The 27,347-nt window shown below is 49.1% G+C and overlaps 1 protein-coding gene across 4 annotated transcripts in view; it reads left to right on the top strand.

The window, feature by feature from the left end:
• The first annotated feature begins 3,168 nt into the window (after window positions 1–3,168).
• zeb2b (zinc finger E-box binding homeobox 2b) overlaps window positions 3,169–27,347 on the top strand; it is a 67,096-nt gene continuing 42,917 nt past the window's right edge. For 2 of the 4 annotated variants that reach the window (XM_057026506.1, XM_057026504.1), the window contains exons 1-2: window positions 3,169–4,965; window positions 5,744–5,886. In XM_057026506.1, coding sequence (XP_056882486.1) covers window positions 5,814–5,886 — 73 coding nt within the window. In that variant the 5' untranslated portion in view covers window positions 3,169–4,965; window positions 5,744–5,813. Of the gene's footprint in view, window positions 4,966–5,743; window positions 5,887–8,550; window positions 8,733–27,347 lie in introns of those variants that run through there. The other 2 variants (XM_057026505.1, XM_057026508.1) reach the window with 2 other exon arrangements.

The following is a 27,347-nucleotide window of genomic DNA, read 5'->3' as shown; positions in this document are numbered from 1 at the left end:
ATTGGTGTATAAACTCTCTTGTTTTCACGCACGTGTCACTTAACACTTTCTCGCCTTTCGCCATTTCGTTGTTTTATTCATTTTTTTCTTTTCTTCTCTGACAAAAGTGGGGAAAGAAAGTGTAGCGGGTCCGTTAACTCAGCCGAACACTTCTGAGACGCAACATTTCGCCATCAGAAACTGAACTCCTGGAACATTAGAGGCTTCACTTTCAAGTTGGTAATCAATATGGGGGGGTGGGGTAGGGTGGGGGTGGGGGGTGTTGTGAGCCTCTCTTCCATAATAATCTCAGGCTTTGAACATGCAGCTAGTCTGGTGAAACCGGTGAATACCTAATTACGCCTGTTCACGACCCGCTTAGCTTGAGTTAATTTTAGAAGACGCTGTTGACTCGAGCAGCACTCCTTCGTTTCTGCCTCTTTCAGCTGCATCTTCACGTCGATCCTTCAGGTGAAGTTTTGACTCCGCATTAAAAAAAAAAAAAATTGAAATTATCTCCTCGAGCCGTTAGCGACGGGGAGGCTGGAGTGAAGCAGCTGCGCTAAATTGACGGCGTCAGCGCGATCTAAAGGAGTTAGCATTCATCGCCGAACGAGTGCGTTTCAGGAAATACAACACGCCGATGTTCGCGTCAAAGACCCCTCTTGTGGTTTGTTACGCTCTCAAAAACTCGTTTCCTGGAGCGGTTGAAGCCCCGCCCCCTCTGTGCCCTCACCTGAAGCTGCAGCTTTACCTCCTTTGTGTGTCTGGATCTCAAAACCACTCGTCTGACTGTTGGTGTGAACAAAGGAGAAGTTTTTACTCGTCTCTCTCTCCCAACTTGTTTTTTTTGTTGTTGTCTTTTCGAGGCCACAGAACATCTGACCTCTTCCTCCAGGAAAAAAAAAAATGCCGACACATGATCCGCTCGTCTTTTTCTTGTGCGTCTCGGTCGAGTAAGCGGTCATTTGTAGAAGCGTCGGCTCTTTCTGCAGCTAACAAGAACAACATAAAAAAAAATCAATCGATTTTTGTTGTGAGCGTTTGTTTTCCCTCTGCTTCTCATCAGACATGCTCACAACACACACATTTACTCGCCCCCTCTCTCCCTCCCTCTCTCTCTCCCTCTCTTGCTCTTGGCTAATCTGAGCCTATTTTGTTTTTGCATGTTTTGAGGACTCCTCACACATCACACGCCGCGGCCTTCGCAGCTCTCGCCCTTTAATTGTCCGTCAGCGTGCGGCGCAGTCGTGGCGGGGTGGCTCCCGCGGTGGCTCTCGCCGAGCCAAAGCCGCCGAGAGAGGCCGAGTTTGATGTCGACGCGATCTCGGATGCTTCGGCGTCTGCGAGCGCCAGCGACCGCTGTAGTTTTAATTAAAGAGGCGAAAGCCCACTTCTGCCGGGTCCAGAGCAGAAACCGAGGCGCCGCCGCCGCTGCTTTCATATCAAGTTATTTTTTTTTTTTTTTTAAACACTCTCGCCCACTTTCTGGTCACGTTTCTTTAAATTGACACCAACTTCTGCGGTGGACTGAACAAACTGCTCAGGCTGAGGAGCGAGGGGAGGACCGGGTCGCAATCACACAACATTTGACGACAATAAACGCCTCGATTCTGGTTTAACGAATGTAACTATTTTTGTTAATACTGTAACAATATTGTAAAATGGACTTGATGTGCAACAGCTGGAAATAAGTCAACATCTGGCAATGTAGCAGATGCAGTTTGCACCAATTTTTAGGTCATTTGACTCCTCTTCCAAAGCACAAATGATAGAATAATGTGGATGAGTCAAATATCTCTGAAGCACCGCCTTTCTGTGGGCAGATAGCCAATCACACTCAAAGATGATGGTATAAGGTCCGAAGATTTCCTATGTAGAATTTTCTGATTTAAAAAAAAAAAAAAAGGAATTATACTGTGGAGCCTGCGTCTACTGTTACTTGACCTCTGACCCTGGCACATACACACAACCTCTCCATCATTCTCGTTCAGTTATTAAGGATGAAATCCATCCTGACTCAGCAGGAAGCAGGCTACACCCTTTCAGAACACACTCCCTGATTTCATCTCCAAATCTCACTGAATATTCTTCACGTTTTCTCCAGCTGCTCCAGGTTCACTCGCGTCATGTGACTCTCACACGTCAACATGAGGCTGGTCGTCAGGGTCGTCGGGCGGCTGACTCGCCGAGCTCTCACACACACACACACACACACACACACACACCACACACACACACACACACACACACACACACACACACACACACGAGGGTGTCTAGGGGTGTATTGACGCTTGTCCCATCAAAAATCAGACTTTTTGTCAGACATCTGAGGGCTCATTCCTGTTTGCATTATTAGAATTTATTGATATTTATTAACATTATGTATATGTATGTATGTATATATTATTCATTATATATAAACTGTATATATATTAGCATTTATGAACAGTATCTGACCTCAGAGCTTCAGCAGCAACTGTAAAAATACTCAAATTGATCTGTAACATTGATCTTCTTCTATTGTTTCTTTTTTTTAACATTTGCATGTTATTGAAAATATTATCATTTTATCCATTCAGGAGTTTTCTACCACTTTGTTTTCTGAAATTTGGTTTTTCTGTTGGTGAGGATAAAAATTCAGCAATTGCAGGGTTTGCATCATGTGACCACAGAAATGCCCACACACACACACACACACACACACACACACACACACACACACACACACACACACACACACACACACACACACACACACAGGCTCTGGATATTAGGATTATAATCTCAGCAAAAAAAGACTGTGCTGCAGTTTGAAATGAAAATGATGAAATTCATAATGAAATTTATTAGATTCTTTTATTGATTTTTTTATTTTATTAAAACAGATCACATAACGCAGAAACGTTCAAATGATTTTATTTAGTCAGACAGAAAAATGAAAATTAAGACACAACCGGAGACACTCATGACTGACGCTTCTCTCTAGAAATCTGGTCCTAATCAAACCCCGCAGATGACTTTGACCCCCGCCCGCCCCGCCCCTTTAATTTTCCCCGGTACGTTTATTAAGCGCGCGCTCCGCCTCTCAGGTCACACACCGGCTGTAATCCGGTTTCACGGTGAAAACGGCGAAAAAAGGAGTGTATGCGCGCGCGCGCGTGTGTGTGTGTCAGAGAGAGAGAGAGTGGGAGAGAGAGCTTTACATTTACAGTCGCGCATCGCAGCAGTAAATTGCGCCTCGCAATTGCGTGAGGACGGATCCAGTTTGGACCCGAAGTTGGGGAAAAAAAAGAACCGAACCCAAAACTAAACAATAAAAAGGTGTGAGGAAGAGCGGCCTTCTCCCCCTCCTCACCCCAGCCGTCACCCCCTGTGGGCTGACCAAGAGGAGAAAACGAAACTCGGATGTTGATGGAGACGCAACAAAAACAAAATGTGGCGATTTGACTTCAGTAAAAATACATTTTTTAAATAAAAAATGCGTTGTAATAATAACAAAAAATGCAAATTGGCACATTAAGAAGAAGTTATTATATTGTGACAGAGTGGGCCTAGTTGTTTTGTGGGGTTTCCATGCGTCGAAAACGCATCCATTTTTATTTTTATTCCATCTGCTGTTTTTATTGTGGAGTGTGTGTGCGCGCGCGCGTGTGCTGGGGGCATAAACCAGTTCATCCTCTTGATTGATGATTTAATTAGCCATACAGTGGCGATCTGCGCGAGGACAGGACACCAAATCATACTTTATTTACATAACCAATCAGCGCGCTGCGGGGGCGGGGCCTCCTCGCTCTCTGTCCCTCTACCTCCCTCGACCTCCCTCTCTCTCTCTGTCTGTCTGTCTCTCTCTCAGAAGCGTCTTTAACGAACACGCGCTCGACCTGTCCTGGAAAAGTGGCGCAAAAGCCCCAAATCAGCAGCACGAGTCGAATCTAAAATCAGTGTGTTGTTGCTGAGCCACCTCTCGCCCACCACCCCTCATGAGTAAAGCCGAATGATGTGATGGATGGTTCGTTTCTTTTTCTGACGGGGGGGGGGCATAAAAGTGTGATCGCGTGCAGGAGTTTATGCAGCTGCGCGCGACAAACTGAAAATTGACAACATCCAAAAAAAAGTGACACGGTGTGGTTTTAAACAAGTTTCACCATCATGCTAATACAAATTAAAAAAAAAAAAAAAAAAGATAATAATGATGATTACGATGATGATAATAATGAAGATTCAAGCATCCCCAAACCTGCACGTGTTTGATGATGAAGAGCGCGAAGAAGAGGAGTCCGTGTAAATCCCGCAAACAGACACAGAGAAGCGGCAACAACATCCCTTCATGATTGCGGCCGCTGTGGACGCGCTCCAAGTTTTCTCCCCCCCCAAACACACACACACACACACACACACACACACACACACACACACACACACACACAGGGGGAGAGAGAGAAACTGTCGCCTGCTCTTTTGCTCCGCTTCGACATAGTTGCTTTCCCTCAAAAAGAGATAGAGAAAGAGAAAGAAGAGTGAGGGGACAGGAAAGACGGGAGGGGGTGAGGTGGAGAGAAAGAGAAGGAGGAGGAGGAGGGGGGGGGCTTCATGTTCAACCCAGAAGATGCTCACGTTTGGCTCTCCTCAATTATCCCCTCCCGTGAAGATAGGTGGCGTGCGTTTCAGGGGGCTTCTCCTCCTCTGTGTTCCACGGCAAAGAAAAGGAGGTGGAAAGAAAAAAATGTCATTAGAAGAGGCGTAACACGTCAGTCCCTACCCAGGTTTGTTTCCTGGAGTGGGTGTAAGACATCAGTTGTAAACCTGCCCTAGCAGGAACAGCGGTCCCTCCCTCCTCCCAACTATTTCCAAGGCTTTTATTTCTAAGGCTTTATCATCACCGGTGGAAACGGATCCGCTCACCGACGCGCTCCGGGATCCAGTTCGTCTTCCCCGCGACTCCTAACGCGCCTCGCGGGCCCCCTCCTGCATCTAAACAAGGTAGGTCAGCCTCCTCTTTTTCTAAATTTCCACTTTTTATTATTTTTTAAAATCGGGAAATTCGGAAAAATTATTTGGAGGTTCAGCGTGCCGGAGTTGGAACTTTGTCTTACCTGCGCAGGTGGAGGAAGGTGCGCTCGTTTTATTTATTTTTTTCGATTCCTTTTTCACCCCCCCTTCCCTGCCTCCGCGGTGCTCCGCTGCCGGGGAGCGGGGCTGTTACTTTCGCCCCGACCACGCCGCTGTCCTCGGAGGAAAACAGGCGCTGTGCATCCGTGTTGTCCTCCGCTCGGAACCGACGGGTCCCCGCACAAACCACCGCGCAAACCTCCGTTTGGGCTCGTTCTTTGCGTCACTTTTCTCACCTCCGTTCCTTATTATCTGCGGAAGGTTTTTTTTTTCTTTTCTTTTTTCTTTTTTTTTCTCTAATTTTCTTCTCCGACGGGTGAAGTTTTAATCTTCTCTGTTGCCGCTGAACAAAAATAAAACACACTAAAATCCATGTTTACAATTTTGCGCCCCTCCTAAAAATGAAAACGAGAAAGGAGATTTAATTAAGCAAGTTGCGGCGTGGAGGGGGAAAAAGTTTTGCGGCTGATTCGTCAGTGCGGCTGTGAGATAAATGGAAGACGCGGACCTTCCTCCACCGTCCTCCTCTCGCTTTCACACTTTCTTCAGCTCACATTTGTGCGCTCTGCTGTCCGGATCCGCTCACTAACCTCCGCATTGTCGGCCGCCCCTCTCTCCCTCTCTCCCTGCGTGTGTGTGTCTTTCCCAGTCAGATATCAAGCTGAAATCAAGGAATTGGGTCCATGCGAGCTGCCATCTGATCCCACACACACTTATCAATGAAGCACGAGATCATGGCGGATGGCCCGAGGTGCAAGCGGCGAAAACAAGCCAACCCGCGCCGGAAAAACGGTAAGAAAAGAGCGCCTGATCAGCGGGAGAATGCTGGGATGGAAGCCTGGCGTGGAGCTCTCCACGACGGCTCGGGGTGTGTGTGTGCGCGCGTGTGCGTGCGTGCGTGCTGAGGGGTCCTCGCCTTTCCTTCCTTTCACATAACGAGGACCGTTATCCGGGAGGGAAAGTGCGCGCCGGAGCGCCGCGCGGGCCTGTTGGAATGCTGAGAAACGAGCTGCGGGAGATTCGGGAAACTTGTGGATGTTTGGAAAGTTGTGCCCGGACACGAGGCGCCACGCGGGGACTGTGTGACGGCCAGCTTGCGTGACCGTCCGGTGCGGGTCGCAAACCCTCCCCCCCCCCCCAACACACACACACAAAACTCGTGACTCGAGTTGTGATTTTAATCCACGCGTGATGTTTTTTGTCTTCCCGTGGGCCTCCGCGCCACCTGCACGAGGTGCATTTTACCTGATCTCTTTAATTTCCTCTTTTTTTTTTTGCTGAACTTTGTGTCCGAGCGCGTGACACCTCCGATAAGGGCTGGATTTTAATTGGCTCTGCAGATTTTCCTGCTTTTCTTCCTGCGTTTGACCGAACAGACCCAAACGTGCGCTGACATTTCGTGATTATTCCAAACGCGATCTGAAGCCGTGCGTGATAACAATATTTTATTTATCAGCATTATTAAATATAAAAGAAGCCCTCGCGGGTGATTCGTCTGGATCAGATTTCATTTATCGATCTGGCAGCAATCGATAGCAGACGAGCATTTTGTTGCGCGCGAAGCACGCGGATCTGGAGGTTTCCTGCTCATATTTCATATTTTCGGAGGCTGACCACCTGTTTCATGCCGCGTTTGATAAAATAAAAATAAAATTCACACCCAGAAACGGTGACGAGTCCTTTGGCAGAACACTCGCGGATTTATTTATTTAAGCAGCTATAAAAAGCAGTCAGAAATATTTATTATTTTAGATTTCATTCCAGAATCTGTGCGATAACCTCCTGCCCCCCCTCCCCTCCCCCCTGTTTGCTGTCCTCCCCCCTGGGAATGCGGAGGCTTATTGAGGCTTGGCCTGTCTGTGCAGGGATGGACGCGTGTACCCATCCTTTTAAAAATGTTTTCCTAAGCTCCAAACCAAAGAAAACTCACACCTAATTTCTCCATTTTAAATATACCCTCTTCTAATTTTGCTTTAATTGTATTATATTTTTTTGGAGGGGGGTATTTTGAATGATAATCGGATCTTTCTCTGGTGAGTTCTGGCCTTGACGATATTTAAAAAAAAAAAAAAAAAGAAAGAAAGCAAACGGGATGAAATTATATTTTACCCTCCCTGTCGTCCTCTCTCATCCTGCTCCCCACTGTTAACCCACGACAGACTCCCCTCACCACCACCTCCTCCTCCTCCTTCTCCTCCTCCCCTGGCGTGAAACCTGATCTCGGCAGCGTGAGGCGTTTGAGAGTTTGGCCCTCGCCAGGTGTTGCTCCTCTCATCCAGCTGTGACACAGGGAGACTCCGGCCTCCTCCCCACAAAACATCTCCCCTTTATTTTCAAACGTTTGCTCAACGTGTATCTCGGAGTTTTGATCAGGACGTAGAGAGCGAGACGCAGATATTTCGGAGCGGGTGTTTTCCGTGCTGGGAGGATGTACGGAGGTCGTGATGGACCCTGAGAAAAGCGGCGGGATTACATAATCTGGGACAGCAGAGGAGGAGAGAGAGTCTCTGGCTGCTGGAGTTTGATACAACAGCCTGAATGTGATTATTTGGCCTATCACACGTTCATGCTGAAGCTGTGTGCGTGTGTGTGTGTGTGTGTGTGTGTGTGTGTGTGTGTGTGTGTTGGGGACTGGACAATGCCACATTTCTGCCAGTCCGAACAATTTGTCCACTTCTATTATTCCTCTGCTTTTTTCCAAAGTTGAGCAGAAAATGGGGGGGGGGCAGGATCAGGGTTTGGTGGGTGAGTCAGGGTGAGCGGGGAGGGGGAAGACAAGTTGCTCCCTGTCTTCCTCCCCCAGCTCCTCCCAGATTTTACCACTATGCAAAATGAGTGTGAGAAGGAGAAGAATTGAGTGTTTCATTTACATGTTTGTATTGTCCAGAGTGGAGCGGAGCATGTGCGTGAGTGTGTGTGCGTGAGTGTGTGTGCGTGTGTGTGTGTGGTGTGTGTGTGTGTGTGTGTGTTGGCGACACTTGCTCTCCTGAGCAGTTGGGGGTGAATTTGGGGGATTATTTGGTCGTATTGGTTACGTCCCCGCAGCGTCTCCGTGAGGCCTCTGGTTATTTCCTGAGGTGTCGATGGCTGGGCATAGAAAAAGGGACAGACGTTTCCGAGGTGGTCGGGATTTTGGGCGTCTGGCCTGTGTGACAGTGTGAGCGGACGCTCCCCCCATGGGTGACGCTGTCTTATTTATTTTATTCGATCTGTCCGATAAAACCCAGAAGGCCTGCGGAAATTCACATGATTCTGTTTCATTCGGAGTTGGATGCGACCACCATGCTCCATTCCTCTAATATGTCCTTTCAAAGGAATTAAATAAGGAATGAAATCAGGAGTGAAGCTCCACACACATTTAGGCTCTTTGATAAGGCAGATAAAAGCAGATATTATATCGGGTGCTTGAGGACTCCCACCCCTCCACACACGCATTTCTGTCTAAAATAAGAAAATTGTTAATGATCATCTCCGTCACCTCCGTCCGCTTGGAAAACCAAAAGCATTTTTGACACATTTTTATCTTTTTTCCCTCCGTCCGCCGTCGTGCCTGTGTGAAGATATTTTGTTCGCCTGGCGGCCACAGAACACACACTCGGCCCGGACCCCTGACACCGCGGGTCTTTGGAATGCCTTAGGTACGATTTCACTTTCGCTCACATCAATGCTGACCTGAATGCCTTTCATATCTGATCCGCCGTGTCTCCCCTGGTAAACATCCCCCGGGGGGAGAACAAAAGAAAAAAAGCAGCTCTCTTCTTCTTCTCCTTCTTCCTTCTTCTCCCTCTTAATCACAATTCAGCCCCCTTTCGCCGCCAGCAGCAGGGCCGTGCATTTGCATTCAACATCAGAAAAAAGGGAGATGAAAAGGGGGGGGGGAGAGAGAGAGAGAGAGAAAAGAGGAGAGGAAGGAAAGAGGGAAAAAATAGAGGCAGTAAAGGGTGGGTGTGTGGTGGAGAGGAATAACTGGGGTGTTTGTGGTTGTTTGTTGGTCGTCCCCTGGTTACAAGCCTTTTATAGCTTCTCTACTAGAGCAGGGACCCCGGCACCCCCACACACAGATAGTGTTACAAGATGGCCCGGCTCTGTCTGCCGGGGCTGCAGAGTGTGGAGCAGGTGCCCTGACAACTCTGAACCTGCCGTCAACACAGGCGACCAAAATGACAAAACCACACTGATTCAAGTGTCGGCGTAGCGCACGCGTCTGAGATATTTTATCTGGAATATTCCGTTCACCTTATTAAATGTTAGCGGGCTCTGGTGCAGCCATGAAAAGCGTTGGTGTGGTCCGTGTGCGATGTTCCATCCGTTCATCGCGAGAGATTTTTACATTTTCATGGTGGCTCCATCTCAAATTGACCAAATATCCGACGTGCAGCCTCGCCGCTGACGTTCCCGACAACCCTACACACTCGGATGCTTCGATATCTTCATCATCTCATTCCCAGGCTGGATGTATGCAAATCCTAAGCAAAGATGGGGAAGCTGTGGGGAGTGGGGGTCTCTTTAAATGGCATCATGTGATGTGGATTCCAGCTTCCTTTCTTTTCCTCACCCAGAACTTTTTTCCTTTTTGGTTAAGAAGAGGGATTATCGGTACACCTTCCCTCCCTGGCCAAGCTGCGCAGGATTTAGGCAGATTTACTTCAGCAAACACCTTTGGACACTGATGTGTGTGTGTGTGTGTGTGTGTCTATGCGGGAGGGGGGGTCTGTTTGCAAAAGAGACCTTTTGTTCATAGAGTTTGTGAATAATTCCGGCCGTGATGTCAACCCCCGTGTTTTTGGTCAAACTCGGTCTTAACTCTTTGCTTCTCGGGGACCCGCCTCTTTGCCCAGAATTCCCAAATCCTTAATATTTAGAAGAAAGTTAGCAGGTTAATTGTTCTCAAAGTAGCTGTAAAAATGCCGTCACAGCTGAATTTTATTGGGGTTTTATTTATGTGAAGGTCGCAGTTTAACGTGATTTTGATAATGAGTGTTTAACGCCAACGTGGCGTGGATCGTGTTTCCAGAACACTCGTGAGGTTGATGCGGCGGATCAGTGGGTGGTGGCGCTGCAGACCTGCTATCGTGCTAGGGTCTTCAGCTCTTAGAAGCGCGACGGGGCTGCCTGAATCTGATGCGAACGGACTGTAATCAGGATTTCATGGAATCTAAACCGGTATTATATTTGTGCTTTGGCTGTTTCTGAATTTGGTGTAAATGTCTGAAATGTAGCTCGCTCCTGTCGGGGCCCCATGCAGAACTTGCGGTGTATTAGAGGTGATGCACACACACACACACACACACACACACACACACACACACACACACACACACCGCTCCTGCCAAGAGCCGTTGCCTGACTAACACCCAGGCATGAATCAGCCAATCGCGAGCCAACTCTGTCCCTGTGACTTCCCTTTATGTTTAAACGGCAATAACGAGGTATCGTCTGTAAACAGTGTGACATTCCGGGTGCCCGTTTTGGCAGAGGCCATGTTTTTTTTAATGAACTGTTGCTCCGAGAGCTTCCGTGATCGCATCTTCACGATAGCGACGTTTAATTGAGCTAATTCGGCTCGAGCCGTGTGGATGAGCTCCTGTGAGGTTCTTCTTGCTCCGAGATGGAGAGTGATGAAGCGGAGGGGACAGACTCGAAGGTGGCAGCGTTCTGCCTGTCAGAGCCTCCCCACCTCCCTCCATCACCTCCTCCTCCCTAGATTTGACAGGTTGTATCAACCCCCTCCTCTTTGTGCGACACGCTAACTAAAGTTGTAGTCAGATGTTTTTCTCCTGGTTGCCTGACTTTATTTCACGCCTTTCTGCTTGTTTTCTGTTTTTGTGCCTTGTTTTTTCGCGTCTGTTATTTTTTTTCTCTTTCTCTCTGCAATTTTGACAAATAAGAAAAGAAAGCAAACACAGAAATTGAAACTTCAGTGGTCCGGCAAATAATCGCATGCATTTGGACTTTTCATTTACGTGTGTACACTCTTTACGCTAAGCCGGCATGTTTTATGCATGGCGTATGCGATTGGGAGGGGATGCGTTTGGAAATATCATGCCTCATTTGAGTCTTCCTCGCGTGAAAATGCAAAGTCTTTATTCGGGCCTCATCCCTTCCATCTCTTCCTGCTGTTTGCACTTATTCAGTCACTGCGTCGCGTCTCGGCTGCGACTTTCTCCCTACGTTTGTGTCGACGTTTGCGAGGGAGTCTGGGCGCGACAGACGACAGGTTGCTGAGCAGGTGTAAACTTTCCGAAGTGAACAGCAGCAGCGGCGGCGGAGGCGAGAAACAAGTTTGAGGACACCTTCAGGAACAATGTGTGCATGTGGACCACGGGTGTGAAATGTGGCTTCAGAGGAGGTTTTTTAAAAATGTTTCACTGTTTGTTTGAGCCCGATCGCACCATTTGTCCTCTTTATGGCGCGTTATCTGTCATGTTCGGGGAACTCGCCACAGTCGGATCTTTGCTTTCAGCAAACAGGCTCGCATCTTAATCTAGCAACAAAGACGCAGATAAAGATCAGATCGAGAGAAGAAATGCGGCACAGCTGGGTCCAGCGCGTGTGTGACATCCACCATAAATCTGCCCGCTCATGAAAAGAAACACAACATATAGAAGCGACAGCGGGCGCTCATGAAAGGCTTGTTTTTGCTATAGAGATGATGCTGCAGAGCGAAAGGGTTGGAAGCTACTTCCAGTTCTGAACACGGAGATGTGGGCACATTCAGAAACACACACACACACACGCACCCACACACTTTGATGTATGTTTGATTGTCGGGTGGAAGAGCTCTCCTGGCAAGGCCAAGGCTGCGTGGAACAATCAATAACAGATCGGCAGATTAGGGTGTGGTGACATCTGGAAACGGCGACCCTTTTCCCCCTCTTTTGCCGCCCGCCGCTCTACCTTTCATTCAGCATTATAGAACATGCTATTTGATCAGTGCTCGCTTCTCTTACTGCGGTTCATTATTCAGGAGGCGTCCCGCTTCTCCCTCTCTGTCTTTGCCACCTAAGTGCGCCCCTCTCTTCCCTACCCCCTCCCTCCGCCGCTCCCCACCCAGCCCTGCGTGGAAGTAAATTCAGATGTGCTATCTCGCTTTAATTGCAGCCGATTGCCAGGCGAGATTAGGATGAAATTAGGTCATTTTGCGGTTGCACAAATCTTCGTTCACTTCCAGGCTTTCATCTCGCCGTTGATCAAGCACCTTCCTAACTGGAGGCTGCTGGGAAAAGAGGAAATGGTCAAAAATTACGCTCCTGCCTCGTTGTTATTCCCAAATACATTTAACCTTTGGCAAAAGTGAGTCAAGGAGAGCTCAAACATGGAGACGAGGTGGACGTGTGCACTCGCATGTGTGTGTGTGTGTGTGTTCGGGGTCACATCTTCCCCTTCAAATGTCATCTGTGCTGCAGTCAGTCGACATGTGTAGCAAAACTCTGAGAGGTAAAGTCACGTGTTAATGAGTAGTGACGGCGGAGAGAGACCCCCCCCCCCCCCCCACCGAACTCTGGTGTCCCGCCGCTGTCAAACAAACACCTTCTCAGGTAGAGATGAAGGGTGATAATCACAGCGACATGCTACCCCAGCTCCTGCAGAACCTTAGTTTGGGGTCTTATTGACGATGTCTCAACGTGAGGGCGGCTGGAGCTGCTGAGTGTTTCCTGACCTACAAACGTTGTAGGTCAGATCCAAGACCCAGATTAGATCCCGTGACTCAGCCTCTCTGATCCAGGGCGTTCCCGTATGACTCGTGGACCTGCAGCAACTTCATTTTTTTGCATCACATTTGTTTTCAGCGTTAAGATGCAACTCTCCAGATGTTTAGCAAAACCCGTTCGGATTTTCACATGAATCCAAATCAAATCAAAAACACACCACCTCTGCATTAGAGCATATACTGTATGTGTAAGTAAATTCCACATCAGGTGGTGATTCTGTGTCTCACCTTTTTATTCCTGTTTACGATCAGTGTCGGAGCTGGATGCTGTTCCAGTTCAGCCAGAAGTTGTTTCTGCCTTCCTCTACTTTCATCCATCCCACCCGTCAGTCGGCCCGCTCTAATTACTTCTCCCCCCACCCAGGGGAAGCTACTTCCTTATCGCCTGGCCGTCTTGCTTCAGCATTCCTCAGATAAAGTCCCCACCACTTTGTTATTCTTACTACTTAGGGGTATTGGAATTAGCATGTCCATCAAAGCAGACCTTGTACTCTGAATCTTTTCTCACACTCCCCCCTCAAGACCTTATCAGCGGTCGTACATTACGGGCTGAGAAATGGGACGTGTCCGCGGGCTGCAGAGGTGAATAACGGACAAAAGGTGTGCGGAATCAAAGGATGCAAATGTGCTGCGCGCAGCTCCGCGTGTCCAAAACGCCCTGCTCCACAAGCGTTCCCGCCCGTACAGAGCAGCAGCGGCGCTCCATCCAGGCGCCTTCCGTATGTTTCTCAGCAGCCAACCGCCACCGCTGCCTCCTAAACTGGCAATCACAGCATCCCATAATGTTATTACTTTTCATAATTAGTAACAGCAACACTCATTCCACCACTGGCGGAAAGGAGTATTCCTTAGTAATTAAGGTAATGAAATATTCATTTATGCTACCTTTTCAGCCGTCTCACAAATGAGCCAGCCGGGCTTAATGTCCGCCATGACTCTGATTTTATTATGATGGCAGCAGACGGGCACATCTGCAGTTCGCGCCCGTGCTGACGGCCGCAGCGGAAGCTAAGGGGCGCGACAACGCCAGCAGGGACGTGTCCAACCAGGCCGCATCCAAGCGGTGTCGGGTCAGGACTCGGTGTGGCTGGAACTGTCCCGGGTCAGAGGTGGAGACGTGTCAGCGCTTCGCTGCATTAGCGTCTGCAAATGTTGCATTTCTTGTTCTCCTTTTATCAAGCGGTGGACTCAGCGTTAACGGGAAGCCTTTGGCCTTTCCTCCTGCCGTCCTGCTCTGGTGGGGGTGGGGGCGGGGGCGGGGGCGGGGGTGAAGGGGCGCACGGCGAGGACTTTGCGATGAAACTTTTATTGAATGTGGCTGCTCCAGTTCTGTCGCTGCGACGTCACAGCGACCCCCCCCCCTTCCCCACCCCATTTACTCTGATTAAGGTTGTTTTTATTCATTTCTGAGTGTGCACTGTTTTTAACAGCCGTGGAGGATTTTCTTTCACACCTTTCTCTCTGCTCCTATCTTCTTTCTTTTCACTTCTTTGCCATCCTCCCTCCTTCTGTCTTAATCTTTCTTCTCCCTGCCTCCCCCCGCCACGCCTCTCCTCCCTCAGCTTTGCATGTGCTCTGATGGGCTGATGGCCGTTTCGACAGGGGCAGCATTGAGGTAAAACGGTGTGACGGCAGAGTTTTGTTAAGCCGAGAACAAAGGCTGGGAGATGCCGGGCCGGGCCATTGTCCCGGCTCCGTGTTGGCCCTGACGCAGTTCTGCAGGATTTAATGCTCTGTTTACCTCCAGCCAATCACCGCTAACATTCAAAGAGGAGCTTCTTCTTTTCACCTCGGGAGAATTTAAGGAAGATCCATTAAAAAAAACTGCAGCTTTGCTGGTAGCAGAGTGATTCAGAGAGATTGAGGAAGCTGCACTTATTCCTCATTCTTCTATTTTCAGAACGCCGCGGCGAAAGAAAACGCATTTGGGGTTTACTTTAGAAATGGAACAGCTCACGTCGATCAACACCACTTACACCAACGATGACCGGATCAATTTTATACTGCCTGCGTTTGTGTGTGTGTGTGTGTGGTGTGTGTGTGTCTGGTCCGTTGGAGTTCCCCTGCACGGTCTTTGGGCAAACTGAAAGCAGCGCTCAGTGGGATTAGAGAATGAGTGCTGCTGGGGGCTGCAGAGGGTGGAGGACCCAGCACAGGAGCATTCTGGGAGTTTTCATCTGCGGCGGTCTTTGCGGGCCAAAACAAAAACTGACCTGATTTTAATCTTAAAGTGCCTTTAAAATAAAAATGATTGCTTGCTTGAAATAAAAACCAAGATTCTCGGAGTATCGAAGAGAAATCGGCTCCTGCTATTGCTAGTTTTCATTGGATCGGATGGAAAAATGGATCCCGAAACTGAATCATTGAACTTCGCTGAATTGTTTTGTAAAATGAGCCAGAAAAGCTGGAGGACGAATGGTGTCGTCTACGTTCTCCTCGTGAAGTCATGCTGTTCAGAACTCCAAGTGTCTGATCAGTTTAGAACCTCTGCACCTCTCAAAAAGTTTGAACAGTTGTTTTGGTCGCTTTGATTTACCTGATGTTTGTCTTCGCTCTTCGTCTTTTCCCCCACCATCTTTAATTGCTTCTTAAATTTCACAACCGAATTCAAGCACGTGCCCCCTCGATGGCGATGTGCTAATGCCAGCGTTTCATTGGCTGTTCTGTGTGTGGAACTTTTACAGACTATCGGCGACGCAACTGCGAAGTTTCAGGAAACGAGGGCCGTAAAGTGGGTCGAAAAGCGCCGTCATTGAATCAAATGATATTTTCACGAGCGCGTAAAGATTATGAGTCGGTTCCTGTAGCGCCCATCTGTGCTTTCATTTGCTCGGCAGTTAAATGCCGAGGCTGATAGACGGAGCGAGGGATGACTTTGATTCTTCACAATACTTTGTTAAGGTCAAAAGAGAAATGCCGACGGGCAGAGAGAGCGAATAAAACCCGACGCATCCTGGCTACGCCTGCTGTCTCTGCCATTAACGGGTTAACCAAATTAAGCAATTTGTCAACCTGCAAACTCGGGCTACACGAACGCTTTCTCTCTCTCTTTTTTTTTTGGTAAAACAATTACGAAATTACAGTAGATAAAAACTGAGCAGCGGCAGTATTTATGCAATCAACATAACCAAGAAACAAAACAATTTAATGTGGAAAAATCATCATTCATCTGCATTATAATTACTTCTCTTTCACATCTACGGGGACGGTTAATTAAAATTGTGATTAAATGCGTGCGCGCCGCCTAACATGTCTTCCCCCTAAACAGGTGCTACAGAATTTAAAAGTAAAGAGAAAAAGCTAATTAGCATTGGAAATTGAGAAATTGCCTGCAAGAATCAGTGTTAATTTCACTCACTGATGAGGTAATTTATAAAGGGGGAGCTGAGGAGTATGTGCAACAAGAGAGATTGCACTCCCCCCCCCCCCCCCCCCGTCTCCCCCCTGCGTTTGCAGCATGCAGGTGAGGCTGTTTGGAAAATATTGAAGCTGTTTGGCATTCGTTCGGGCTCCCAGCACAACAGAGCTCTTCCCGCACGGGGAAGCAGACAGGAAGCGATCAGGAAGCAGAGGTTTATCCAGGTGTGAAAGCACACTGTTCCCCACACGCGAGAGATAAATCGTGCAGTTCTGGGAGGTTCAGTGTGGGATCAGGAACACGAGGATGGCTGAAGTCCGGTGGTCAGGGCATGAAAATAAAAGCTGCTTTTGTATCATTGGTCTCGTTAGAAACCAAAAAAAAGAGCTGATTAGTGAATTCTGATGACTTCTCTCATTGTCTTTCCTTCCCTTTTCCGCTAAACTACTTTAAAATAGGTTGGTAGCATCGGTAACTGGATTTCCTCTAGTCTCACTTCTTCAAATACGGGAGGATTAAACGGAAATTACAAAATTTCCACTGTGAGGTGTCAACATGAGAAAGTTAACAACAAGCCGAGGCCGTGCTGGTTCCTGAGGGCCGAGGAGCGGCAGAAACACTCCCAGATTTGTCCGGATCATTTGTGAATTTTCTTGGACAACCTGGCAAGTCTCCACCAGGGAGGGGTGTGGAAGGTCAGAGGTCGTTCAGCTGCTACAACACTGAGGCTGAAGTCAGTTTCATATTAACAGAAGAAAAGCCAATTTGCTGAGAGTTCCTCCGTCAACCTTTCATCCCGACTGGGGCCTTTTTTCTTTTCGATTAAGTCCAGTGAGCAGCACTTTACCCCCCCCCCCTTCCACTTTTTAAGAGACTCAAAGCTGCGACAAGCGGTGCCGCTGACACGTGAGCCGAGTTCGTCCTGGTTTTTAAATCCTGGGTAACGTTTGGGAGAGAGCGTCATGTCGCAGCGAGGCTTCAGCAGTGGGAACGCTGCTCGCCGCTCCCTCGTCCCTCGTCCCTCGTCCTCGCTCTGGTCCGGGCCTCCTCCGTCATTATTCCGTCTCTCCTCCCTCGGCCGAGTCACTCCGCTGAACAGGTCAGGCGGTAAGTGACAAGGTATTCCGTCCTTTTTGTGAACCTTCGCCAGCCTGATTGTTCGGTGCAAGTGTAGTGTAACTGAGCTGCTTGTAGCTCGCCGGAGTGTGGAAAATCAGATCGAGGACTGATCCTCCTCCCCCCCACCTCCCCCCCCCCCCCCCCCCCCCCCCCCGCCTGTCTCCTGCTCAGTTTTACAACAATGTGAGATAGTAAAACAGATATCCAGCTGCTCGGTGGGAGCGCCAGTGTCGGCGCCGCTGTCGCTCTCCTCACATCTCCGTTCCACCTGACAGCCCCCCTCTCGGGCTGCTCACCGTTGACACTCCAAAGTTCTGACCCGTGACCGGCGCTCGTGCGCCGTTACCACGCACCGGCTTCCCCGGGTCGGGAGGTCGAGCCGGCGACACCGAGCGGATTTCTGGAGAGGAGCCGGTGTTTTCACAGAACCCAGCGGAGTGACTCATCCTGTCGACCAGAGGATGGAAGAACGCTGTCGTTCTCTGGAAAGAGTTTTAAGATCGTTCCAGACCCGAAAGTGGCGCCCACACGGCACAAATGTCATCAGCACCATAAAAGCATCAGCTGAAGGCCGCAGTATTTTTAGAAAATGCTCTTCTGTGTGTTTTAAGACATTCCTGGTGTTTTCGGTGCGATTTGTGACCTTGGGCGAGCTCTGACCACCGGCTGGATGATTGTCTTCCTCTGTCTCTCAGTGTTTACCCTGCGGTGCACGAGAAGCCCTCGTGCACGAGAAGCCCTCGTGCACAGTCCTGCAACGTGCTGCCGACATCCGTCAATGAAATCGATGCTGCAGCAGGTCTGCGTCTTTAATGGTCGATTCAGTGGCAGAATTTAAGGTTGTTCGGGGATTTTTACAAGTTCAGCGACCAAAGCTGCAGAGGAGAGACCTCAGGCGTGGAGGGGGCGGAACCGCCAATATTGGGAGGGGAGGGAGGGCAGACGCACATTTATGTAGACAAAAAAGGAAAGCTGCAGTTTGTTTATGTGCACATAATGTGAGTGTGCACCCGCTGAAGCACTGCAAATGGGAGAAGTATGCGTGGGTTTCTCAGGTAACAGGATTACGTGGGCACATAATTGATCCATTTGGGGGAAAAATGACAGCGCTCTAAAGAGGCCTCGGCTTTGGAAATGGGAGTTTATGAAACAGGCATTCGTAAATTCAAAGGAATCAATATGTCAATTTTATTACATCTCTGGGCCAGATGGGCATTAAAGGCACAGCTCATCGCTGCGCCTCTCCGCCTGTCTCCGCTACTCTCTTCCTCTTCTCCTCCCTCCTTTCTGCCGCTGCTGTCATCCATCTTCAGCTCAGGGAGGGGGGAAAAAAAAAGCGCCGTTTCAGGTGATTTTTTCCAGGAGCCGGCTAACGGTTAGCACTTCCTATTCGAGATTTAGCGCAAAGAAGACATCAAGCCCCCGGCTGAAAGTGGCGTGTTCAGTTAAGACATGTCAGATTATTGTGAGGAGCTGAGGTTTCACCAGCTCTAAGTCTCTGAACCACCCTGAAAAGAGGCGGGTCTTGACTCACCTTAGACACGCCCCCACCAGGTTGATTGTTAGTATTCACAAATGTTTCTCAGGCTTATCTTCGTCTTCATGCTAAGCTATTGCAGTCTGAGGGCAGTTCTTCCTCGCCCGTCCTCCGTCCCTCATATGAAGTCAACATTGTCGGTCTGCCAGTCAAAGGTCATCGGTGTCCATTTTAGCCGGCCAGATTTCGAGGAAGTGTACGTCTCAGAGGTGTCAGATATCCCCGTCAGGGCGGTGGCATCAGAACATGTTTGTGGATGCAGCTGTTGGCTCAGCACTGCTGCTGCTGTTATTACAAAGAGCAGATTCTTTCTTTTGGGGGGGGGGGGGGATTAAGCATCCCACGATTCCTTCTAAAATATTCACGTTTCTTTTAAATACATCCTGAGCTACATTTAATTAGCATCCTGCGATATAATGCAAATGAATAATGCAGCGACGACTGATGCAAACGGACAGAAACACGAGACTCCGGCGTGGTGGCGTCCGGGGGAACGAGGGAGGAGCGTCAAGAGGGAAAGGTTAAACACAGAAGAAGAGACGGACAGAAGGGACGGGGAGGAGGGGAAGAAGTACAATCGCTCCCCGCTAGTTGCCAGGATTTTCCAGTAGTTCATTTTTCCGGAGTAAGTAAATAATAAGAAGTTGGTGATGCTTGCATTTTTAATTCCAACCCTCCCCTTCCTGCCTTGTTTTTTTTCTCCCTCCCTTGTTCGGCTCACTGACTGACATCTGCTATCAATGCTAAGCAGGTGTTCCCGTGCAAACAGACTTGCCCCCCTGTTTGTGTTTCGCCGTCCCCGCCGCCGTGCACCCAAATGAGCAACGTGATTAAGAATCCTGTAAATTTTTGAAAGGAAACGGATGGCTGCCCGGCCAGAACGTAATTACACTGCCACCGACATCCGCAGCTCACCGCCGTGGCAGCCGCAGCCAAAGCAACAGCAGAGAATTAATAATATATAATGGCATCTTTCCTTGTAATTCATAAATGAAATAAAATGAAGGAGGAGTAACCGCTGATAGGTTAGCTGTTTTGGGGGGCTGCAGGGCTAATTTCCACAAATTGAGTAAGGGTGATCACCTTCAGGGCTTTTACGCAACCAGAGGAACCTTCTCCGCCCTCGAACCCTCTCCTCCATCTGCCCAGGAGAGCCAGCTCAGGTATCTGAGCTGTCAATGAACTTCCTTCCTCTTTACCTTCAAAGACAGTTGGAACACTAAATTTTGGTCAGTTTGGCAAGCCTTTCCAGTTTGCTTTGATGTCTTTGATCTCCCGATTACGGCCGCATCCACACTGGGATACTTGGGGCATTTAACTCTCTTTATCTGAGCACCTTTGGCCGCCGCTTCCTCCTACGGTCGTGGCTGGCAGACATCGTTTGGACGGGGAAAGGTGCACCCTCCCCCCAAACTTGCAGAGGGGAGCTGATGCTCGTCTCCTGTCCCCTCTAATCAGAACCAGAGATGTTCGCATCCTCTCTTTCGGATACAGGATAATTACCCTTCTGTGTGAACGCAGGGGCTTCGCTCTGAGACAGGGAGGGACGGAACCTCTGACAATTATATTAGTGTGTTTGCTTCCTTGTAGCGCCACCCCCCCCCCCACCCCACCCCCCACCCCTTGCTGCAGCTGAAAGTCCGGAGCTCCTGATATGAAATAATAAGGTGTAGTTATGTGTGCGGCTCACAAATGTAAGAGGACAAACAATGTTCTGCCAGCTGGGTGAAAGATCAGTGGCTTTGCGTCGCTCAGTAGGAGGAATGAGACACTGACGCCGTTCAGGTCGGTTTATTAGGTGGATTTAGCACTGAGAAGGAAGCTGCTGGTACAGAGGATGTACACGGATTTATCCTCAACGTCACCAGTTTCATCAGCGAAACTCAAGTTCGCTTTTAACTTTAGAACAAAAAGTTCAGCAGTTCTGTTGCTAAGTAGCACAGTTGGTGCACGGTCACTGGAAAGCCTTTGTTCTACATTTTAACTTTTTTTTTTTTTTTTTTTTAAGTTTTTGCCCAAAACAAAGAATAGGAAAAGAAATCCAAATAAAAGGCCTAGTTAAAAAAAGGAAAAAAAAACATTAACACGTACTGCCCTGCAAAAAGGCTCACAATGAGAAAGCTAGCATACAGAAACATAATCTAACAATGAGAAAGCTAGCATACAGAAACATAATCTAACAATGAGAAAGCTAGCATACGGAAACATAATCTAACAATGAGAAAGCTAGCATACGGAAACATAATCTAACCAAGCACGATTTGGCCAGGTCTATTCACCACTAACAACGGTAACAGGAAGCTCGAGAACATTGACATGTTGTAAAATGGAGGATCGTAGGGTAAAATTAGCACATTGTTAGCATGGCGCTGCGCAGTGGTGAATAATAACGTAAATGAAAGGTCGGTGAAATGTGAACAATCGGGAATGTCACGTTCGGAGACACTCTCCTCCGAGGTGAAGCTTCGCATTTGATTGGACGAGCTGATACAGTAGAGCTCTGTTGTGACAGTTGGAGCAGTGTCTCTGTGCTCGCCGTCATCAGCACGCCATGTTGTCCTCCTCCAGCTGCTGGGAGATGATTCGGGTCACCGCGGGCTGCAGGGGTGGGGAGGCAGGGGGGGGAGGCAAACTGACAAATCAAGGGGGCAATTGTGTCTGGTGCCAGTCAGTCGTAATTAAGAGCAGGATCGGGGGGTGGACGAACACATACACATACACACACACACCGACCTCAGGATATAAACACACACACTGTTAAGCTAGGCCCCTCTATAGAGAGCAGCTCACCTGAAAATAATCGCTCCGAGGGGCAGCAGGGGATGCAAATGAGGCCGGAGGTTAGCGTGGGAAAAGTGGAGCAGGGTAGCCCAGGACTAGGTGATCCTCCGGGCAGAGGGAGGGTAAGGGGGTGGTGGAGGTGGTGGAGGAGGAGGCCAGCCTCAGGAGGGACCTTTGTTTCCAACCTCCCTTTAAAAACGCACCCCCACCACTCCTCCATCACCTCCCAGTCCAGGCTGAGCACATAGAGACAGAGCAGGGATGTATGGTTTGTTTAACAAAGGGAGGGCACTGTGTGTGTGTGTGTGTGTGTGTGTGTGTGTGTGTGTGTGTGTGCTGAACTTAAATATGATGAAATGATCATTGTGGGACTCTGAAAGCTCCTAATGCATTCATGTATTCATTGGTCTCTCTGCTCTCTCTCTCTTTTGGGTCCTGACTCGCCGCTCGCCGCCTCTCCGACACAGGTAAGCGCTCGCTCTCCTCCTCCATGTAAACACGTCCTCACATTCCCAGCGAATTCCTCGGCTGTAATGACGGGGGGGGGGCACTGAAACAACACATCCTCATGAATATTCAGGCCTGGAAGCTGTAAAAACTTGTGTACGTGTGTGCACTTGGAGGACGGAGGGGTGGAGAACACCCTCCGAACAAGATGCTCAAATGTAAGAGTGCGGTTGCAACCTGTTTGGTGGCGGCCGATGCTCCTCGCGCCGTCCTCTAGACGGCGGGGTTGCTGTAGTCCCCCCTCACTCTTAATTATTATTTATTGGCACTACCTCTGGCTCTCCTCTGCCCCCTTTATCGCCTTTCTAAATAATTTCTGGGTACGAGGAGGTTTTGACGTGCGTGCCCGCTCTCGCTCATCAAAGTTTAATCGAAGCCCAGGTTTTTGGTTTTTTTCTCCAATAAAGCACACTTAAAAAATTTAGATGCAAATGATTTTGCATAATTCATGCGCTCTCCCGGTCCTTGTAGGTTTAAACATTTGCGAGGCCACCTTGATTCCAGTAATTACCTATGCCTCGACAGGCTCCGTCATGAATAAGGTATTTCCTACAAGCAGAGTCTGCGCCTGATGAGCTTTTAAAGTGGATGTACACCCAACTTGTGTATTGCTCCTCCTGCATGAGTGGCTCCAACATGCCTCGCAATCACCGTCAGGTGGGGCGGGGGGGGGGGCCGGGGGAGTGCGTGTGGGCAGGGGCATGAGTGAGTGACATCACTGTCTTGCACCTCAAGGTCTGTCGCCGGCTTTTGTCCTCGTGGCCCCTGGGTTCATTCGCCTCGCCACCACGGTCGGCTCGTTCAGGACGATGAGACCAGAGCTCAGTCCATCCGTCCTCTCCATCCCAGTATAACCATTCCATCCATCCCCTCTGCCCCAGTAGAAACCAGCCAGTTGAGCCTGTCTGAATCCAATTTTTCCTCCCGTCCCCAACCCGCCTCCCCCCCGGAACTTTATCCATTTTAGTCTCAAGTGTTTCCAGTGCTCTTAATTCCACCTTTAAGCCTCCGGCTTTGAGCTTTTTTCCACACAACAAGAGGAACTCTGCTTTGCTCCCTCTTCACCTGAAGATCCTCCTAAAGCTCACCTGGCTTTGTTGGGCAAACAACCCCCACCCCCACCCCCAACTCCCCCTCTCATTTTTCAGAATGAAACGATCAGGTGCATCGGGTGATAATTACTTTCATTCACAGTTTGAGTTTTGACAGTCGCCTTGGAGAAAAGCCCAGGCAGGTGTGTGTGTGGTGTGTGTGGTGTGTGTGTGTGTGTGTGTGTGTGTGTGTGTGTGTGATTGTGGGAACACGGCAAGGAAAAAAGCAGCCATCGTTGACTCTGACTCCATCATCTTTACTACCCAGCAGAAGAATTAATATTTAAACATTCTAATAATAACGGAGCTCGCTGCGCGCCCACTTTTAAGCAAAGCAACAATATTTCTCACCTGAGGTAACACAATGATTTTTCATCCCGCTGTGCACAATTTCCCTCTCTGATGATCCCCCTCCTCCAACCTCCACCTCCACACTCGCTCTGTGATCCCTTTTTTCCCTCTTTTCCACGCCACGAAAGGAGGAAAAATATATATTCATGGAGATAAATATTGAAATGAATTTTCCCTGTATATGAGCGGAGGCTGCGGGGACGCACGGCGCGCTGCCTGGAGGAGCTAGCATGATTCATAAAATCCAACCTGTTTGGAGGAGAGAATGGGGGGGGGGTGGCGGGGGACAAACTTACGTTTTGTTTACTTTAGACTGATCTGCTGACCTTTCACCCCTGTTAACCTCGCCGGTTTCACTGAGTCAGAGAGAAGCCAGCTAACGCCTGAAGTCTGATATATTTGAATTTAATAAGATGTCAGCGGGGTGGGGTGGGGGGATGATATATCGGCTCTGGTGTCAGATCAAACAAAAGAGGGTCAAAGGTGGGGGGGGATCAGGATTCAGAAAAGCCATTAAATCAGAAGTTTTTCATTGATTATCGGCCCCAGTCAACTCAGCCACTCCGGTGATGTTGGCGTCCTGGCTGCTTTTTTGATTTCAAACTCTGCTTCCCGTCTCCTAAACAACAGCTGGCGACGAAGGTGTAGGTAACCGCGTGTCCCTGGGGGAGGATACAAACAAATGCATCCTGAAAACTAGGGAAATTAGCCAATCGGAGGTATTCTCAGAGGGTTGAGTCTTTCCCAGCCCTGTCAGACCAAATGCATTACACATGCCTCAAGCTTTTGTAATTGATCATGAAAATGAATCGCTGCGCGGCTGCAGCTAAATTGAATGACATAAACAAGAGTTATGTGCTAAGCTTGGCTCCCCAGATTTGTTTATGTGTATCCGAGCGTGTGTGATCAGGCGGTGGAGGGGCTTTCACCTAGCACAATGCCGTTTCTTCTTCTGTTCCCTGCTCACACCTGCACACAAGAGCCGGCGCTCTTAAAAGATCATGTCGTAAGCTGATTTCGACATCTTACGCAAGGTGCCTCACCGAGGAAAGAATAGTTTGTCTGGTGCCTCGGGGCGGAGATTAAAGTCGATGCTAAGGTGTAACAGCACCTTTTTTGTTGGTAAAGACTCTCTGCCTTTGATATATGGTGTAACCCAGTGAAATCGAACAAGCTGGCAGCTAAACGATTCAAGAAAGAGCTGAATGAAATGCTTTTCCCAGAGATTTGGAAGTTCTGGTGGCAAGTGATAAAGGTGCACGTTAATGATGGAATTAAGGAGCAGAGGACAGACTGGAAGCGGCTCCTGGTCTGGGGCGGAGGAGTGAGTTCATCAGGAAGCCGAGACGAGGTGCAGCTGCTTCGACGTTTAGCTTATCGCCAAGAACGTGTGGACTGAATCTGAATGTGTCTCTTCACAAGAAACAGGTGAAGGAGAAAGAGTGGGCGGGGCATCAACAGGTTTAGAGGGTGCAGGAGTCAAGTGACACTGAAACAAGCATGTAAACCTGAAATCAGGCGTCGCTGAATTCACAGCTTTGTGGTTTTGTGACAATGGTGCCATTGATATGTGTGTGTGTGTGTGTGTGTAGGGGGGGGGTTAACCCCCATGGGATCTCCCCTCCCCTCCATGCCTCCCCTTCCCTCCCAGGAATAAAAGAGCAGAGACTGCATCCAGTAGTCACCTTTTTTTTTCCACCTTAATTGATTCCTTTAGTAAGGGGCCCGTGCTGCCACCCCGCATTAGGGCCGTTCAGACGGGCCTCATGTCAGATTGGCCTGCCGCTCTGCATTTGTTCCCGCCGCCGGCCCGAGATGTTAGACCATCAAGAATTCAGCCCAGACTGGAAAGCAGGGGTGGGGGATTTAGCACAGTGAACATCGGAGCAGATGACTTTCACCAATTAGGCTAAATCCCCGGCTAATTTAAGGTACCTCCCTGGCCGGCTGAACTCCCACCGTGTTAAGTCACTTGTTATTTTGGAGCACGCGTTTGGTGCTGGATCCGCCTTTTCCCTCTTCTGTGTAATACAGATTGTAACTCCTTATCCGAGCACCTCAAAGGAGCCGTCAGGTGATGTTGGAGTGGACTTGAGCCTCACCTTGCGGTGAGCTCGTAGATCTTGCTCCTCAGGAATGTGGTGAGACGGTGTCGCGGCTATTTTGGTCAGCGATGTGTTCAGGCCCCCATCTGGTCTGAATCCATCCGACTGGTCTCCCAGCTGTAATAATACATCCCTGCTTCACTGTGAGCCTTCTTCAAACATGGGTCAACCCCACTCCGATGAACCTCCACACCTGAAGATGCCCAGCTCTGGTGCTGTCTGCTTGCCCCGGCTACATAGCGCTGATCTAAAAATAAGATAACCTTTCTACAGCATCATTCTTCGATCACTCTTCTGAGATCCTTCTTAAAAACCACAGCAGGGACGTCTGAAATGCGCGTTGCCGACTCGGACGGAGAGTAGCCGACCTTTGTGCAATACTTGAGCCGTGACTTCACGGCCGGTCAAAATAGCCAACAGTGACAGCGATTTGAGATTGAAATGGGAGCGCGCAGTCTCACCCAGTTTACCAACACGCTAAATAAGGAACCTGTTTGATGTTGAAACCAGATCAATGCATCAGCTGGCCTCCTGGAGCCCGGAGGAGCCGCTAACTTCTTTAGCCTGGCATCCAGTGGAGTCGGCCCGGTGAGGCCGGAACGGCGTTGAGGAGTTCTCAAACCCGCTTCCCTCAACTTGTTTCGTAATCCTAGATAAGCTAACAGGACTTAATTCAAAAGTAAAGTTTGGTTTGTCAATTTCAACCAGTTTGCTTTCTTTTTATCAGTCGTCAGAGGTTGTTTTCCTCCTCCTCCTCCTCCTCCTTCTCTCTGGGTGAAGGAGGAGGAGGTGAAGGGAGGAGGGAGCACTCTGCATGACAATACCTACATCTGTCCGCCGTTTTGTTCTTTGTCATATCAGGAGCTGTCTTTGTGGCGGGGTGCTGTCGTGGTAACAGGAGGTTAGAGGTACGGGGTGGGTGGCAGGGGGGAGGGGGGGGAGACTTGTGACTCCAACGCCCCTGTGACACGGCTTTTGTTGTGCTTCCATATTTGATCCTCTTAGCAGTTTGCCATGCCTCCGCCCACTTTTTGCCCTCCGCCGCCGTCGCCGTTACCACTGACACACACGTTCATTTGGAATCTTTCACGTTGGGCAGTTTTTTCCTCTTCCTGGCGTCACCTGTTGACAGGAGTCCTGCTGCCAGTTCTTTTCTTCCCCTTCGGACTTCCTGAACATCAATTTTGGTGCTTAAAGAGCAGGAAAAGTTTATAACCTGAGCTGGGTTGCACCCCCCCCCCCTACACACACACACACACACACACACGCACGCGCACACACATTGAGGAGAAACAAAGTTGAGGCGGCGGGCCCCCGGAGAGACCATTACAGGCCCTTTATTGTTTCAAAGCTGAGGTCATCCTTCTGCTCAGTACCGAAACAAAGGCCACAGGGTTTATTGCAGACTCGGCTGTGTGAAAGGAAACACTCTCCGACGTTGTTTGATTCTCACAGATAGTAGACAGACATCCCCGCTGTTTCCTCTGGATGCTAGGCATTTCATTTCGCGAGCGGTGTAGCCGAGGTGTCGGCCGTGACAGTTGAGTCGCTCTGGGATGTCACCCCTGTTTTCTCTGACACCGTCCTGGACAGGAAAAAGCATGCAGAGGGCACAGAGGAGGACACGTCAGGAAGGGTTTGCTTCTTCCCTCCATCCAAGATTTTCCTTCAAGAATCCCCTCACATTTCATTC

This window comes from Takifugu flavidus, chromosome 3 (genome assembly GCF_003711565.1).
Source record: "Takifugu flavidus isolate HTHZ2018 chromosome 3, ASM371156v2, whole genome shotgun sequence".
NCBI lineage: Eukaryota > Metazoa > Chordata > Actinopteri > Tetraodontiformes > Tetraodontidae > Takifugu > Takifugu flavidus.
The sequence above is the reverse complement of the archived record's forward strand: the minus strand, read 5'-3'. Positions and strand labels throughout refer to the sequence as shown.